This window comes from Mustela nivalis, assembly GCF_964662115.1.
Source record: "Mustela nivalis genome assembly, chromosome: 8".
Classification (NCBI taxonomy): domain Eukaryota; kingdom Metazoa; phylum Chordata; class Mammalia; order Carnivora; family Mustelidae; genus Mustela; species Mustela nivalis.
Window position 1 is genome coordinate 1632087 of NC_139027.1, and position 16613 is coordinate 1648699.

The 16613-nt window shown below is 55.6% G+C and overlaps 1 protein-coding gene across 2 annotated transcripts; it reads left to right on the forward strand.

The window, feature by feature from the left end:
• Positions 1-7939: 7939 nt before the first annotated feature.
• Positions 7940-12336, forward strand: RPS7 (ribosomal protein S7). 2 transcript variants are annotated; one of them, XM_082746342.1, is made up of 7 exons: positions 7940-8104; positions 8290-8375; positions 8635-8706; positions 8797-8940; positions 9071-9135; positions 11493-11643; positions 12228-12336. In XM_082746342.1, exons 2-7 carry the CDS (start codon positions 8301-8303, stop codon positions 12303-12305), a joined length of 585 nt encoding a protein of 194 aa, XP_082602468.1. In that variant the 5' UTR covers positions 7940-8104; positions 8290-8300; the 3' UTR covers positions 12306-12336. The 2 variants fall into 2 exon arrangements, with proteins under 2 accessions (XP_082602468.1, XP_082602467.1); XM_082746341.1 differs by lacking the exon at positions 7940-8104 and having other exon boundaries at positions 8117-8375.
• The last annotated feature ends 4277 nt before the right edge of the window (positions 12337-16613 follow it).

Sequence of the window (16613 nt, forward strand, 5' to 3'; positions counted from 1 at the left end):
TTTTTCTCCATGTAAACTGGCTGGCTGGGGTCCTTTATCACAGAGCACTCATCATCCTGCTAAAGTTGTAGGTTATATCTGAATATGTTAAGAAAATTGCCCATGTGGCTTTCTATAATTCCAAAACTGTTTCTTCTGCTGTTTCATTAACCAATTGCTCATCTGAAAATCTTTCCGATCTTAAACTCTGGCTCCAAGTGGATGTGATTTACCCATCCTGGGCAAACGCTGGCCCATTCTCAAGACGGCACTGAGCACCGGCCCAGAAGTCAGTGAGACTGGACAGCATTCCAGATGAGTGAACTAGGTTTCACTGACACAATTATGGATAATTATTAGCAGTATGATACTAACTGAATAAAGCAAGTCCCCACGTGGACATAGGACATCCTTTGTATAAATGAAAACGTATACTCCGTGAGTTACACATGCGTGCAGGAAGCCGTAATCTAAAGGTAGACAGGCGTGTCCTCCACATCAGACATTACCGGCATTTGCAAAACGTAAATCACTGCTACTTTTCTCACTTTGGGGGCAGGGGATATGGTTTGTTTGGTTTTTTTTTAAGATTTTATTTATTTATTTGACAGAGAGAGACAGAGATCACAAGTAGCAGAGAGGCAGGGAGAAGCAGGCTTCCTGCTGAGCAGAGAGCCCGATGTGGGGCTCGATCCCAGGATCCTGCGATCATGACCAGAGCCAAAGGCAGACGCTTAACGGATTGAGCCACCCAGGCGCCCCGGATATGGTTATTTTTAATAAAACATATTACTTATATTAACTTGAGGTGCATTTACTGTTTTAATGAATAATTTAAAATTTTTCTCCATTTTATGTTCCACGTGGTAAATATCACTAGTCATAACCTACAAAAAAAATTCTCCAAGGTCTTCGATAACTTTTAGAAGTTCAAGAGTCCTGAGGCCAACATCCTTGGAACTGCTGACCTAGAAAATAATTATAGATCAACATAGGAACACATGAAAAATAATATATTCAAACTCTGTGCTTGTAATTCCTGTTTATACTTTGCATGCAAATTGTATTTTTGAATAAAAATTTCTACCAGTCTATAACATGCTTCTGTAAAACACATTAGGATTTCCCAAAATGTGCAGTTTGGGATACGTAAGTGTATGAAGCCATCCGTTGCTTTGGAAGAAACACTTTTGTTCATTAGCTACCTGCAGTGTGCAGACGCTGTGGAATCACTTTTTACCGTCAGAGCAGATGCTCGGGCAGCCAGCTCAATGTCCCAGGCACTATACCAAGTACTACTCTATGCGCACAGCCATATACGTCGACCCTCACAGGGCGGTACTAACGTCATCTTGTATTCCGATGAGAAAGCTGAGGTTTTGAGTGATCAAGTACCTTGCCCACAGCCGTGGAGACAGGCAGGGCTGTGGCCAGTACTCAGGCCCCAGCCCAGCACCCATCCTGGTAAACCTGTCATGGCTCTCACAGTGTGGCCCTCAGACCAGCCATGAAACCATCACCTAGAGCTTGGAAGCAATGGGAATTCTGGGTCCTGCCCCACAGCAGCAGGGTTGGAACTCCACCAGCTCTGTGGCAGAGTAGGGGAAGTGAGGGGGGAGCTCAGCAGTGTGTGTTTTGGCAGCCCGCCCCCGCCCGGGGGTTGAGGACACCCCTCCCCTCGTAGTTGGCCGCACTGCTTCATTTCTGGCACTCTGCTTCCCACCCCAGTCCTGGCAGACCTTAGGTTTATTTGACAGAGAAGGCAGGCTCAAGGAGCTTTTGATGACTTGCCCAAAGTCACCAACTTAATTCTGGTACTGGAACTTGGTCCGCAATCTTCTCGCTGTTAACTTGAAGCTGTGACCAGCATCAGTGAGGAATCCGGGGGCCGTAAGGTGAGAGCAGAAGCCAGCGAGCTCATTTTGCTGCCTTTCATCAAGGAAGAGAGGTGGAGCCCCAGAGCCAGGGTTCTCTCCATGGGCCTGGCCACTCTGACAGCAGCCCACCAGACTCCATCCCCTCTGAGCCACCCATGGGGCACAAGGATCACCTGCTGCATTCAGGATCTTACAGCTCACGCCCTGAGGTCCTGGGGTTAAGACAGTCACCCCCTAGAAGTCAGGCTCATCCAGAATCTGGATGAGGTGTGGTTTGCCACCAGGGTCAGTTCCTCATCTCAGTACTCCCGAGAACTCGCAGTGACCCAGTCGGCTCCCGCAGGCATGCACTCCCCGACAAGGGCACGGCTCAGGGGCTCTGGTCTTGCGGCACGGCTGGGTGCAGCTCTAGGTGCCGAGTCCTCTTGCATTTGGATCATTTGTTGAAGCCAGCAGGGGCAGCTCAGTGACTGTGAAGACAGAGAAGTCGTACTGGAACTTGCCTTACTTCACTGTGTCATTTCCTGTGATCACTTGTGTTCTAACTTAGTGAAATGGCCGTGACGGATTTTGGGGGTACCTGGCTGGCTCCGTGGGAGGAGTGTGTGACTCTTGATCTCAGGGTTGTGAGTTCCAGCCCCATGTGGGGTGTAGAGATGACAGAAATAACAATGAAGAGCAGATTTTAGTTTGTACATTAAATATTTTACTGAATTTCAACGATGCTTTGAAGATTGAAATTTACTCTTTTTAGGGATGCCTGGGTGGCTTAGTCGTTAAACATCTGCCTTCGGCTCAGGTCACGATTCCAGGGTCCTGGGATGGAGCCCCGCGTCGGACTCCCTGCTCGGCGGGATGCCTGCTTCTTCCTCTCCCACTTCCCGTTTGTGTTCTCTTTCTCGCTGCCGATAAAATCTTTTTTAAAAAAGCAAAAACTAAACCAACAACTTTCTAAGGTTTAACAAATTATTCTTTTAGATGTTAATGACTGATTTTAGAAGAGTGAGTTAGGAAGATAATGATGACCACGGCGTGGTGGTAACTGCAAATACCGTTGCTCGGAGAAGGACGCGAACCGTAAGCCCCTCAGCATCACACATGTGGGGGACGCCCCTGCCCCCTGCTCGCCCCTAACACAGGCACCCAGGTTCCTACTGGTTGTGGGTGGTTCCCAGTCTCAGTCTGAACAGTTGCAGGAAATGCCCCCATGGGGCCCCAGGAACATGGTTACTGGGCAGAGGGCATTTCAACTGCAGTCTGTTCCAGAGACAAGGACTCCTGGTATCTCCCTAAAGATGACCTGTTACCAAGAACAATACTAGCAATGTGTGGTAGCGGAGGACCAGCAGGTCTGCAGGGCTGTCAGTCACCTTCCTCAACCTCCGCAGGCCCTTGGTAATGGGGGTGTGGTTACTGGTGTTCTAGCCCCGCGGAAGGGTTGTGGGACTTGTGGAGTGCACAGGCTGAGCACACTGGAGTGCGTGAATCCTGTCCCCCAGACCCCTCCCGTTCTCCCCCAGCCCTGACCTGTGCAGCTCACACACCCGGGACAGCAAATTCCAGCTCTACAGTTTACTACCTGGATACATTCGATGAGTTGCCTCAAGTCTGTTCTCTCATCTGAAAACTGGAGATAATGACGCCATGTGTGTGTGTGGGGGGGGGGCTGTGAACACTGCATGCAGCTTCTAATCTGGTCTGATACACTAGCGTGTTCCCAATGTCACATTCCTTCTTTCATCCTGTATGTTTCATGAAGGCTCATGAGAGTGATGTTGCTTTTGATGAAATATGTTGAAGATGAACAGATTATCAGTTTATGATAAAAATCAAGTGAACTTCTCTGTATCTTAAATATTCGTATTTGAACGATTACCTCTCATCCACCTGATAGGTCACCCAATGATAGGTCAGACACTGCTACATGGGAAGAGTGATTGAGACCTTCCAGAAGCCAGTGACCTTGCTTCATTCTATGCGTGGGTTTTCACACTCGTCGCAGGCTTCCGACTTCACTTCCTTCCCATGCTCCCTACCTGCCACCGGGTAATGATTTTGAAAACCCTGGCAGTAAGTGGTGGGGAGAAATGAAATCTTTTGCTAAATTCAATCCATTAATTCTTTTTTTTTTTTTTTTAAAGATTTTATTTATTTATTTGACAGGGAGAGATTACAAGTAGGCAGAGAGGCAGGCAGAGAGAGAGAGAGGAGGAAGCAGGCTCCCTGCTGAGCAGAGAGCCCGATGCGGGACTCGATCCCAGGACCCTGAGATCATGACCTGAGCCGAAGGCAGCGGCTTAACCCACTGAGCCACCCAGGCGCCCTCAATCCATTAATTCTTGATCGGTCAGACAGGTCCATAAATTTGTTTTACTTACAAGGACTCTGCGGTAACTCTTGTCACTTTATCAGTAACACGGGGAGCAGCCGTGTGGAAAGGAGCAGCTTTGCAGTCTGGGTGTGCTCCTCTGTCTGACCTCTAAGCTTTCTGCCTCAGGTGCTGACATTACACACCCTCCCCCCCCCCAGGGGTCCCTTTAAATGGGGACTTTACGCAATGGAGAGCTAATATACAAAAAGGGGAACATATCTTTGGTGTTTAACTGCACCCCCACACCTGCAATATTCTGTCCTGGACCAGAACCACCCGGGCAGAGTCTATTGGTTCCTCTAGGACGAAACTGTAGATTCCCTAATTCATTTCCTTCATGCTGAAAGGGATCTTTCTTGGTTTCCCGTTACTACTGCAATTCCTCTCGACATCTGGCCCCTTGTTACTCACTGTGGTCCCGGATCAATCTCAAGGGCATAATCTGGGGGCAAGTTACAACTGTAAAATATGGAGCCCCAGCCCAGAACTTCTGAATCAGAACCTGTATCTTCCAATGATTACCAGGTGATTCCTCTGCATGTTAAAATTGGAGAAACACTGATTTTTAAAAAATATTAATTTTGTGTTTTAGTGACAAATGAATGCATAGTTGGGGAATTCAGGACATGACATGTTTGATTTCAAGTAAGCATTTTCTTTAAATAGCTGAAGATTTATGTAATTGTGATGTAAAACACGAGACTCATTGCAATTACATTGTGTTATAATTTACACATATTGGTGTCTTTTATGAAACAATTCTAGCAGGATTCAGACAATCTGAAAATAATGTAAACCTATGGGAAAATTTCTACTTGAAATGCTAGATAGGATTTAAAGGTATAATATATAACATATTTCCCAGGTATTTAAAAATTTGACTTTATATACTCTGATCATACTTCCTAACATCCCTAATTGGCTTTAGGAAGTTTCAACTGGATTAGCATTAAATACTTACGTTTACCCAAAGTCTTCTGAGAAATCGAAGTTCCAGTTCCACATTTATGACTTTCTTTCATGACCTTATTTGTTTGACAAAGAGAGATCACAAGTAGGCAGAGAGGCAGGCAGAGAAGGGGGGGAAGCAGGCTCCCCACTGGGCTCGATCCCAGGACCCTGAGATCATGACCTGAGCTGAAGGCAGAGGTTTAACCCACTGAGCCCCCCAGGTGCCCCAACATTTAGGACTTGAGATTTGAGGGAGCGAGAACATACACATGCAAGTGTTGGGGGGGAGGGACAGAGGGAGGAGAGAGGGTTGTGTAAGAGATGTAAAATTGCTGTTCTGTGACATGTGTTTTTTTTTTTTATTCCCCTCGTGGAAAGAACGATAAGGTTATAGATACACAAGGAAGACTAATAATCAGTCACAGGAACTTTTTCAATTTTTGTTTTATTTATTTGGCAGACAGAGATCACAAGTAGGCAGAGAGGCAGAGAGAGAGAGAGGAAGAAGCAGGCTCCTTGCTGAGCAGAGAGCCCGATGCGGGGCTCGATCCCAGGACCCTGGGATCAGGACCTGAGCTGAAGGCAGAGGCTTTAATCCACTGAGCCACCCAGGTGCCCTAGTCATAGGAACTTAAGAACACTTACTGAAGATCATCATACTAGTTATGAAGACCAAGGCGTCCTCAGGAGAACCTTCATGAGGTACCCTTGTGCCAAAATTCTGGTCTCTAATACCATTTTTCCAATAAAAGGAGCCAAGGCTTTTTGGAGAAAAGGTTGATCCCAGGTCTGAGAATGGTATAAAACTAGCCCGGGTTACCGTGTGCTAGGAAAGCAAGATGTTCAGAGATGAAGAAGCTCATTTAAAAGGGGCTAATGTCCACAATACTAACAGGCTAGGAAGAAAAACCCAGGTGATCCTATTGATCGATGCGTAAAACACAGCTGACATATCCCTGGCGATAAACTGTCAGGAAAACAGGGACAGAGGGGATCTTCCCCAACCTGATCAAGCACAGCCACAGAGAAACCTAATGCTAACGTCACACCTGTGACGGCCGATGCTTTCCCTCCTTCGCTACGGTGCGGCAGGGATGAAGGCCAGGCCTGTAGCAAGGACACCCCCAGGTTCAGACGCTGCTCAGGACTCGCCCAGGTGAGCCCGTGAGACCGGAGGAGCAGCTCTACTTTTCTCTCTGTAGCAAGTCCGAAGTCGCCTCTTCATTTTGCAAGGACACAGGATGAACACGGGGCACCCGGCGGCTCCGTGGGCTACGCACCGGCCTTCTACTCAGGTCATGAACCTGCGTCCTGGGATGGATCCGCAGCAGGCCGTGCGCTCCGGGCGGAGTCTGCGTCTCCCTCTGCGTCTCCCCCTGCTCAGGCTCTTCAGATAAGTAAGTCAAATCCTGAAAGGAAAGCGGACGAATGCAACAGGACCCGTCACCTAGCGCAGGGTTTCCGGCATCTCGGGCTGGCCCGTAGGGACAGTGACTGCTGACCCTGCGGCGCGAGGACACTGGACCGCGAGCCGATGAAGCCCCGCGGGCACAGGCGGAGAACCGGCCGCCAGGAGTCCGTCCGGGAGGCTCTTCTCCCCGGCAAGCGGTCCCTCCGTCTCTTCCACACCTCGGGCTGGTTCCCTCTTCCCACACCGCCGACTTCTCAGAGCGCGACTCCGGCCCCTCGAGGTGGGGAACGAGCTTCCCGCCGCTGACGGCCGCCGCCAAGTCCTCGAAACGCGGACGGGGCTTTCCTCGGGGGCCTGGCCGCCTGCGCACGTTGCCGCGGACAAAGCCGGCCTGGCCGCCCGCAGCCCCGGGAATTCCTTTGGAAGTCCCCGCAGGCCACGTGCCGGCGGTCGCCCCGAGCGCACGGCCCCGGAGCGCGTCGGCAGGGCCTCGGGACTCGGGCTTCACCCGACCCGAAGGAACGGCCTCTCCCGGCAGCAGCTGCCCGCGGCTCCGGAAACCTGCCCGCTGACGTCCGAGGGCCCGCGGCGACCGCACCCGCCCCGGCGGCCGCAACCGGCCGCGCGGACCCCGCGGCGGCTCTGCGCCCCGCGGTCCTGACCCCGCGGCGGCTCTGCGCCCCGCGGTCCTGACCCTTCTCGCCCCACGGCGGTCTCGAGCACCGCGTCCTGGCCGCGGCCGCAGGCCCCGCGCCTCCAGCCCCTCGCGCCCCCGCGCGGGCCGACCTGACCTCCCCGCGCCCCGCAGAGCTCGGACGTCACACAGCGCCCGGGAAGCTCGGTTCAGGTCCTCTCGGGCCACAGTCCACGTCCGCGCGGGAGCGGCACGGCGCGGGGCACGCTTCCGGTCAGCTCCGACGGCAGCGGGGCTCCGCGCCCTCCCCCAGCTCCCCGCGCGCCGGCGCCCGTCCGGCCCCCGCACAGAGCCCTCGGCTCGGGCCCCTGCGCGCGTCCGGGACCCGCCCCCCCGCCCGCGCCGAACGACGGCCGACGGTTTACGGCCTGAAAGCACGTCCCGTCGTAAAGCGCTTCGCCGCCGAGGCGCCCTGACCGACAGACGTGAAGCCCATGGGCTCTCCACGGGCACAAACGGACTCCGAGTCTCTGGTTCCTTCCATGGCTTCGGCGGGGAAACGAGTCCTCGCCTTAACTGAGTGTTTTCTAAACGTCGTCTTCGGGACGGAGTTGTTTTTCGCGGGGCCCCGCCCGGCCGCCCGACGCCTGCCGGGCCACGCCCGCCGAGCACCGCCGACAGGAAACGCGGCGGGCGGAGGAGCGTGACCAACGCACCGGTCCCCCGGAGCGTCTTCCTGGGACTGTCTAGGCTGCGACCGCTCTTCTCTCGTCCTTCCGGTTTCTCTCCTCGCACTGTTCCCGCCTCTTCCGTTTCGCCGTCGGGATTTGAGGAGCTCTCGCGAGACCCAGGCCTCTTCCTAGGCCGGCGTGCTCAGCAAGGTAGGTCGGCGGCCTCCTCGCGGTCGGAGTTTCCGTCGCACTGAGGAGAACGCGTTGCGGAGCTCGGCTTCCATGGCTGGGTCCTGCTCCCCCGGCGGGGATGCGGCCGATGACCCGGGCCGTGTCCGCCGATGGCTGGTGCGGGGTGGCGCGGGGCCGGGCTGAGGGACGCGCTGTGCTTGCAGGAGACGCAGCCATGTTCAGTTCGAGCGCGAAGATCGTGAAGCCCAACGGCGAGAAGCCGGACGAGTTCGAGTCCGGCATCTCCCAGGTGAGCGCGCCGGCCCGGCGTGGCCCGTCCCGGCCCGCGGCTCCCGTGCCCGCGGCGGCGTGGCCCGTCCCCGGCGGCGTGGCCCGTCCCCGGCCGCCAGCCGCGGGACGCCGGGGAGGGGGCCCGCCGGTCGCGGAGGAGCCCGCGAGGGGCGGCGGGGCGGGCGCGCGCGTCCCCGCGTCCCCGTCGGCCGAGCGCGTCCCCGGCGTCCGAGCGCGTCCCCGCGTCCGAGCGCGCGCTGAGCCCCGCGTCCCCGCAGGCGCTGCTGGAGCTGGAGATGAACTCCGACCTGAAGGCGCAGCTGCGGGAGCTCAACATCACGGCCGCCAAGGTGGGGCGCGGGGCTGCGGGCGCGGGGCTGCGCGGGGCGGGTCCCGCCGCGGTGCGTCCGGCCCGGAGCTGACGCGCTGTGCCCCCGCAGGAGATCGAGGTCGGCGGCGGCCGGAAGGCGATCATCATCTTCGTCCCGGTCCCGCAGCTGAAGTCGTTCCAGAAGATCCAGGTGCGGCTGGTGCGCGAGCTGGAGAAGAAGTTCAGCGGGAAGCACGTGGTCTTCATCGCGCAGGTGGCGCGGCGCGGCGGGCGGGCCCCGGGGGCGGGGGGCGGGGGCGGGCCGACTGCGGTGGGGGGGCGGGGGGGTCCCTGGGGGCAGGCCCGGGTTCGTGCGCCCTGAAGGTTTCCTCTCCGCGGTGCAGAGGAGGATCCTGCCGAAGCCCACTCGGAAAAGCCGCACCAAAAACAAGCAGAAGCGCCCCAGGAGGTGAGGGTTTCATCGCGTCCCGCGGGGCCCTGGTCAGGCTGTGGGGCTGCGGGCTGAGCGTGCGGGAGCGTGCGTTCGGGACTGCCGGCCGCGCGGGCCTCTGCGGGGCACCGTCGTACCGGAGAGCAGCTCGCGCGGGAGAGCTGACCGAGGTGCGGACCCTGTGGCTCCGAATGGGTTGAAATCGCAGGCGGGAATCCGGGGCAGGAGCAGGCAGGCCAGACCCGGCGCTGCGTGTCCCCACGCGCCGCTCCGTGTGGCCGGGGCTGCGGACCCGCGGCGGTTGCTGGGCGCGAGGCCCTGAGCGCTCGGGGCCGGCAGCTGCGCTGCGAGGCCTGTGCTTGGCTTCTGCCCTGAGTTAAGGCTGAGCGATGAGGCGCGTGTTCCAGGCTGAGGGGCTCCTGCGGCTGGACACCGCGTCCCGGAGGCTCCACCGGCTGGCGGGTGACTCGGCAGGAACTCGGGTGCCCAGCGTCGTCGGCTCCCTGAGCTGGGCCTCGCGGCGTTTCACAGCGGGTCTCGGATCCCGGCGGGACCTGCCCTGGGGCCCGCCTGGGAGGACGTGGGCCGGCGTCTCTGCTGCTGGGTGGGCAGCCGTGTCCGCGTCCGCAGCTGCTGCGACGTCTCCCAGAAGGAGGGAAAGGGACGGAGGGCCTGCGGAGGCGCGGTTCCGGCCCCTGCCGGCGCTGCTGGCATTTCTAACGCCCAGTCTGGCTTGCGAACCCCGGGAGCTCGTGATGGGGCCCCTGCGGGCAGATGTCCCCGTGGGGAGGGTGCTGGGGAGCCTGGAAGGAGCTTGAGTCGCCCGGTGCGGTACTTGAACCTTTGTGGGCAGCTGGAGTCCATGAGAATCGGGGGACCTTTTCCTGGGTAGTTCGTGAGGAGACCATGAAGAGCGTCTGGTCTGTCGGGGGCGAGTTCCTGCTTCGAGTGTGAGCGCAAACCCTTGCTGTGGCTCCAGCGGAGCGGCCCGTCCACAGCCCCCCGTCCCTCCCATCCCACACGTGTGTGTTCGCAGGCGCTCAGGGGACGGCTTGCCTGGCTTCCTGGTGGCCTCTGCACATCGGGGCCTTGTGTGGAGGCTCTGGGCGGCAGGCGCTGCGGTTCGGCCGCTTCTCCCGCCTGCCGACCTCTTCTCCGTCCCCAGGCCTCCACGTCTCCTGCGTGGACGGGTCCTGGCATGGACTGGTTTGGTTTCTCGTCTCCGCAGGGTTTCCGCCCCCTTTCCGCGGCGGCCCTCAGCTCTGCGGCTGGGGATGCCCAGTTGCGTGGCCTTGACCTCCCCCTCGTCGAAGCTGATGTTGGAATCTGAGGAGATGCTCGGGCTGGCTTTGATGGCCTGTGGGTTTGTTTTAAAGGAGACCGTTGACAAATTGCGTATTTGTGTGCCTTCCTAGTAACTCGCGGTGGCAGAGGTCATTCGGGCCCTCTGTCATCTGCTTTCTGGAAGGTGATGGAGGCTTTGGGAAGTGGATTTCCCGTGGGCTTGTGGAGCAGTAAGACCTTGGCAGGTGTTTGAGAGCCCCCAGAAACTGGGAGCTGCCGGATCTGAACCGCAAACGCGTGGGGCGCAGCGCCCATCTGCTGAGCGTGAGGCGTTCTGGATGAGTTCTCACGGCGGGGTAGGTCCGGAAGCACTGGAAAGAACCACCTCTTCACGCTCTCATTCTTGGCGTCTTGCTGGACACGGCAGATCCCCCAGCGCTTGGAATTGGTCGAATCTTGCTGCTGCCATGCAGCCGGATGGGTTTTGATGGGAGAGGAGTGAGGTCACTGCGGCCGTTTATGTGATGGGGTGAAGACAGGGTTCCAGGTGGGGCCGCCATCACAGCGGGTGAGGAGCAGTGCGTCCCTTGGCCTAGAGAACGAGGAGGAGCCTTGGAGCTGTACTGGAGGCCATGGCGAGCTCTCGAAGGGTCTTTCCTAGTAATGTGGGGTGATCGTAGGTTTTCTACATGAACTTGGCAGCCTCGGAGGGGGTGGTTTTGGAAATGAGCTTCTGCAGCATTTTAGTTGAGAGATCGTGAGTGGAGAGAAACCCAAAGAGCACCTGAAAGGGGGAGCCCTCGTGAGCCTCCGTTCCCCGGAGACGGTCACCTGGGACTTGGTGTGTGCGCGTCGGTACGGTTTTGTGGTTAACAGATCCTGCGCTTCCGGAACCAGTCAGTAGGGGTGTGTTACCCCGTCTGGTGTGGCAGCGGCTCTCGTGTGATCCGTTAAGTGTACGCGTCCTGTTTGAAAACTGGTGTCAGTTTGGTTTCAGAAACCTGGGGTTTGCTGTTGACGTGTGGGCTTCGGAGGGGCTCCCCGGAGGGCAGGCCCCCTCAGCGTCTTACTTTTGTCCCGCGTTCTTTCAGCCGCACTCTGACAGCTGTGCATGACGCGATCCTGGAGGACTTGGTGTTCCCCAGCGAGATTGTGGGCAAGAGAATCCGTGTGAAACTGGACGGCAGCCGGCTCATCAAGGTCCATTTGGATAAAGCGCAGCAGAACAACGTGGAGCACAAGGTAAGCGGCGGCGTTGCCGGAGGCTGTGTGGGGTCGGGGGAAGCAGCGGGACCCGACTCCATGTGCCGCCAGGTCCAGGGAGAGTGACCCAGCCCGCCCGCTCCCATCCGAACCTCTGCCTGCTTCCCTGCAGATTGTACGACGGGTTTTATAGCGGGGGTGGTTTTGAAAATCGGAATTCTCTGCCTTTTAAATTAATAGGAAAATTAGAAGTAAAGGAATTCCTTTTAGTAAGTTGTTACATCCTTCGGGGGTGGGATCTTGGTAGTGCTAGAGTCTGAGAGGACTGTCCCCTCACGTCATTCCTGGTGAAGTGTTGCTAATGTGGACAACCCCTGGGCCCCTCACGGACTCTTGTCTGCGTGGCCCAGAGGAGCACCGCGCTCCGGCTCTGGGGTGTGACTAGAACCCGGTCCCTTAGCGCGGGGGGTGAGCCCGTCCCCAGGCTTGTATATTCCTTGTCTCGCCAGTCCCTGGTTGCTGCGGGGAGAAACCACACAGGGTACAGCCTCACAAAACCGTCAGGCTTCAAGCGGGATGTGTATGTTTAAAAGTTTTGTGATGAATTTTTTCTTTCCTTGTAGGTTGAAACTTTTTCTGGTGTCTATAAGAAGCTCACAGGCAAGGATGTTAACTTTGAGTTCCCCGAGTTTCAGTTGTGAGCAAAAATGATTAAATAAAACTTTGACAGTATTCGGTTTGAGGCGTGATTTTCAAGAGTTGAGCGATGTCGTCGTACAGCCAGCAGCTCCCTGCGTAGGCTGGAAGATTTTGAACAGAGAGGGTGCCTGTGGGATGTACCAGGCAGTCTGGTGCATGGGAGAGAGAGACTTGGATCCAGGGTGGTTGTACTGGGCACAGTCCTAGGACACTGGCCCAGGTGGCTGAGTATTGGCACTTGGACAAGCTCAACCGAAGGATCACACGGGTACCAGAGGCGTGAACGATCCGATGACGTAGCCAGCCTCCTAGTCCCTGTGCCGCGCTCTAGGAGAATCGGATGCTGGGTCTCCCGGGAAACGTGCCTGCCTGAAATCGGGCCAGGAACGGTTCCTTGGAAATGGCGTGATAGAGCAAAATGGGGTAAAGTGGTGTTCTCACTGAATTTTTTATTGTGGTAAAAGACCTACAGAACTTACCATTTTATCCTTTCTTAAGTCTGGTTTAGTGGCGGTGAGTGCTTACGTGGCTGTGACACAGACCTGCAGACTGCCAGGTGGTGGTGGACCGAGGCTTCCTGACTGCAGCCTCTTCCCCTCTTTCAGATTCCCTGAGTTCACACTTTCACTGCCGGTTTCGTGGATGCACGAGACCCGTCGGGTGTAGGTGGGATGAGACATTGGGGTCTCCGTGTAGCTGCACGGCTCTGAGCGGAAGCATAGCCGGTGCTGCGCTTGCGTTTGCGTCTTTCCTAAAGGGTCCTCTGAGAAGACTGTCCACGTACGCGAGTCTGACGGACGTCTGATGTGCTGTGTTCCCCTCCCCCAGCTCGAGCCGGTGCCGATCCTCCGTCTTGCGGAGTCTGCTCCCATGCCCGCCCTTTGTTGGAGATTCTTGAAGCAAGTTCTAGACGTTTTATTACTTAGGAATCTTTTAGTGGTGACAGTTACTAAAATTCAGTGTCAAATGAAGAACCACATTTTTTAAAAGTTTTCTATGTTCAGTTTGCGTGCATATAGTACGTTACTCATTCTTGATGTGGGTTCAGTGATTGATTAGCTGTGTGCGACGCGTCCCAGCACATGCTCTCAATACCCATCTCCCGGTTACTCCCTCCCCCGTGCCCCTCCCCTCCGTAGCCCTCCGTCTGTCTCCCGTCTGTCTCCCGTCTGTCTCCCGTCTGTCTCCCGTCTGTCTCCCGTCTGTCTCCCGTCTGTCTCCGTCTGTCTCCGTCTGTCCGTCTGTCTCCCGTCTGTCTCCCGTCTGTCTCCGTCTGTCCGTCTGTCTCCCGGAGTCGGAGCCTCTCCTGGTTTGTCTCTGGTGTCTCCCCATCCAGTGTCCCTCCCTCCCCCGTGGTCCTCTGTGCTGTTCTGCTCCCACCCGAGCGAGACCGTAGGGAAATTGTCTTTGACTGACTGACTTCACGGCATCATCCCCTCCAGTTCATCCGCGTCCGGGCAGAGGGCGGGCGTTCTGCTTTCTGACGGGTCCGTGATGCTCCGTTGTGCGGATGGGCCACGTCTTACCGACGCGTCTGTTGAAGGGCAGCTCGGCTCCCTCCACAGTTTGACTGGTGGACGTGGCTGCTGCGCGCATTGGGGAGCATGTGCCCCTTTTCACTACAGTTATCTTTGGGTAAATACCCAGTGCATGTGTTGGGTTGTAGGGTAGCCCTGCTTTTAACTCCTTAGGAACCTCCGTACTGTTCCCGGAGTGGCTGCACCGGCTTGCATTCCCACCAGCAGCATAAGAGGGTTCCTGTTTCTTCACATCGTTGCCAGCACTTATTTCCGGTCTTTTTTAATTTTTGCCATTCTAACTGGTGTGACGTATCACTGTAGTTCCGATTTTTATTTCCCTGATGCGGAGTGATGTTGAACGTTTTTTCATCTGTGTGTTGGCCATTTGTGTGCTTTTGAAGTGTCTTCATGTCTTTTGCCCATCAAAGAACGAATTTTTCAAGTTGCTAAATCACGACATTAAACCAAGCTTAAAAAAAGTTAACTTAATCATAAAGCTTTCCCTAGAATTAATATTTATTTGTGTCCATCTAAAACTTTGGTTTTTATGACCACATGCATGCTTTTTTAGGACTCGTGTGCTTTCTATAATACGTTAATGACCACACGATACTGGAGATGACCTCAAAACTTGACTCCGTGGGGTGTACAACGAAATAGTTGGGGCACTAAGGTGCTAAACATTGTCACTACAATTCTCCTCGGTAAACTTGCTGTTGAAAGAAGTAACGCAGTAGACTTGAACAACACGGGCCAGGGCTCCTGACTCCAGTGTCGTTGAAAATCCCCTCCGTCCAGGACTCGACTCTTCCCTTGCTGTGGACTGGAAGCCTCAGGGAAACGGGTAGCACATTGGGGCTGGCTTGGCTCTGTCTGGGGCATGTGATTGGATCTCAGGGTTGGAATTCCGAGCTTCGTGCTGAGCGTAAACCACTTAAAAATCATCTCTAAAAAGAAAGAAAACCCATTTACAGTGTCCCACTGTATTCACCAGAGACAAAATCCACATAGAAGTAGACCCTCCAAGGGCCAGTGCATAGGCTATTCTTGAAGGGCTCGATCTTACAGTGCAAGGGTCGGGATGTATCATCACAGGAAGTGACTGTTCGATCTTTTTCCCTCCTAGTTGCGTATCTGGTCCCGTCTTTCCTCCCGACTGACAAAGGTGCACGAAGCTGCAAAGCTCCTCAGTAGTGGAACATTTTTGAGCTTTTTTGAGGCGCTGAGATGCCTAATTTTAGATATCTACTATTAATACTTGATATTTATGAACATGTGTGACCGTACAGTAAAAGCACAGGTCGCGGCAGCAGGGACCCTCGGGTTCCCAGAGATGGTTCTGGCTGCAGAGATCCCGGTTACTGTTTGAGACGCTGCTGATGCCCGCGGCTCTGGGTGAGTCTGAAGCCTCTTCGGCCGCTCATTTTCACTCCGAAGGCTACACAGACACAGTCCAGTCCGTGCTCGGGAGGAATGTCTTTGAGGCTTCGGTTCCATTTAGCACCTTCCCGGCTGAGGCTGAAGCCGTCTCCGCGCCGCACTGAAACGGGACGAGGCAGCGCGCGTCTTCAGTCGAGCCGACGGCCGGGCACTCCCCACGCAGTTGCTGCTCTGCTCCTGTTACTTGGAACTGTCCGTCGGGCAGTTTGCAAGCCCGGAGCAGCCCAGATGGCCAGCGCTGACCCCAGTCATGTAGTCCACTGCCGTTCGGGTCTGCGCCCACGTGCGTATGGTCACCGCGGGGCTGGGGCTGCCGCCTTCCCTGAGCTGCCTTGTTTCTGTGACTTCAGATCTCATTCTAGAACGGAGGACGGGCCGGGACTAGCGAGGTCTCCTAGTTCTTCCAGTTCGAAGGGTCACGGCCCCGAGTCCTGGAGCCATCACTGCAGACTACCTCTCAGCACCAGTCAGGGAGGTGCGTGTGCTTAACAGTGCCTGGCGTGGAGTCTTGTCAGCTTGGTGTTGTAAGACTGTAGGAGCTTTCTGGGGTTCCTGGGGGCTCAGTCAGCTGGACGTCCGGCTCTTGATTTTGGCTCATAATCTCCTGTGGGGATCGAGCCCCGCGTTGGTCTCCACACTCCGTGGGGACCTGCTTCAGACTACCTCTTCCCCTGCCCCGTCCTCCACTTGAACTGTCTCATGCTCTTTCTCTCTCTATTTTTTTTTTTTAAAAGAAAGAAAGATCTTATTTATTTAACAGCACAAACGGGGAGCAGGAGAGGGAGAAGCAGGCTCCCCACCGAGCAGGGAGCCCCATGTGGGACTCGATTCCAGGCCCCTGGGACCATGACCCAAGCGGGAAGAAGATGCTTAAACAACTGAGCCACCCAGGTGCCCCATAAATAAATAAATCTTAAAAAAGAAGAAGAAGAAAAAGAATCTATGAGGTTTCTTGTCCTTGAAAACCAAATGGGTCGTATTACTTCCAAAGGGAGGATCAAGAATCCGGGAAATCAGTCTCATGATGAGCAGAGTGTTAGGGCCCGAGAACCATCCCAGAGACACAGGGAAACCAGATGACAGAGCCAGGTCTGTCGCTCTCCGACCTGTGAGTGGACCAGAGGAGGAAAGTCTACATTTTTCTCTCTTTTATCAATGGGTTGCTTTTTCCATTTCATTCCGTGTGGCCTTCCTGAAGTCTTCTAACGTCCCCAGGCCTCCGTGCCCTCTTGGTAACGTGAGGGGGTTGTGTAAGGATAAACTCTTAAAATCCCTGCCCACTAAAGGGACACAGTCTGGGACGTGGTGTCCGAGCCGGGACTGGTCTGGGAGGTGGCATTCGAGCAGGGG

What these genes read in the sequence shown, in the direction of transcription:
- RPS7 (XM_082746341.1), top strand. Translation starts at nt 8,205, where the DNA reads ATGCGGCCGATGACCCGGGCCGTGTCCGCCGATGGCTGGTGCGGGGTG. An exon ending in TCGAGTCCGGCATCTCCCAG is followed by an intron (nt 8,376 to 8,634) that starts GTGAGCGCGCCG and finishes GCGTCCCCGCAG; the next exon opens with GCGCTGCTGGAGCTGGAGAT. An exon ending in TCAACATCACGGCCGCCAAG is followed by an intron (nt 8,707 to 8,796) that starts GTGGGGCGCGGG and finishes GTGCCCCCGCAG; the next exon opens with GAGATCGAGGTCGGCGGCGG.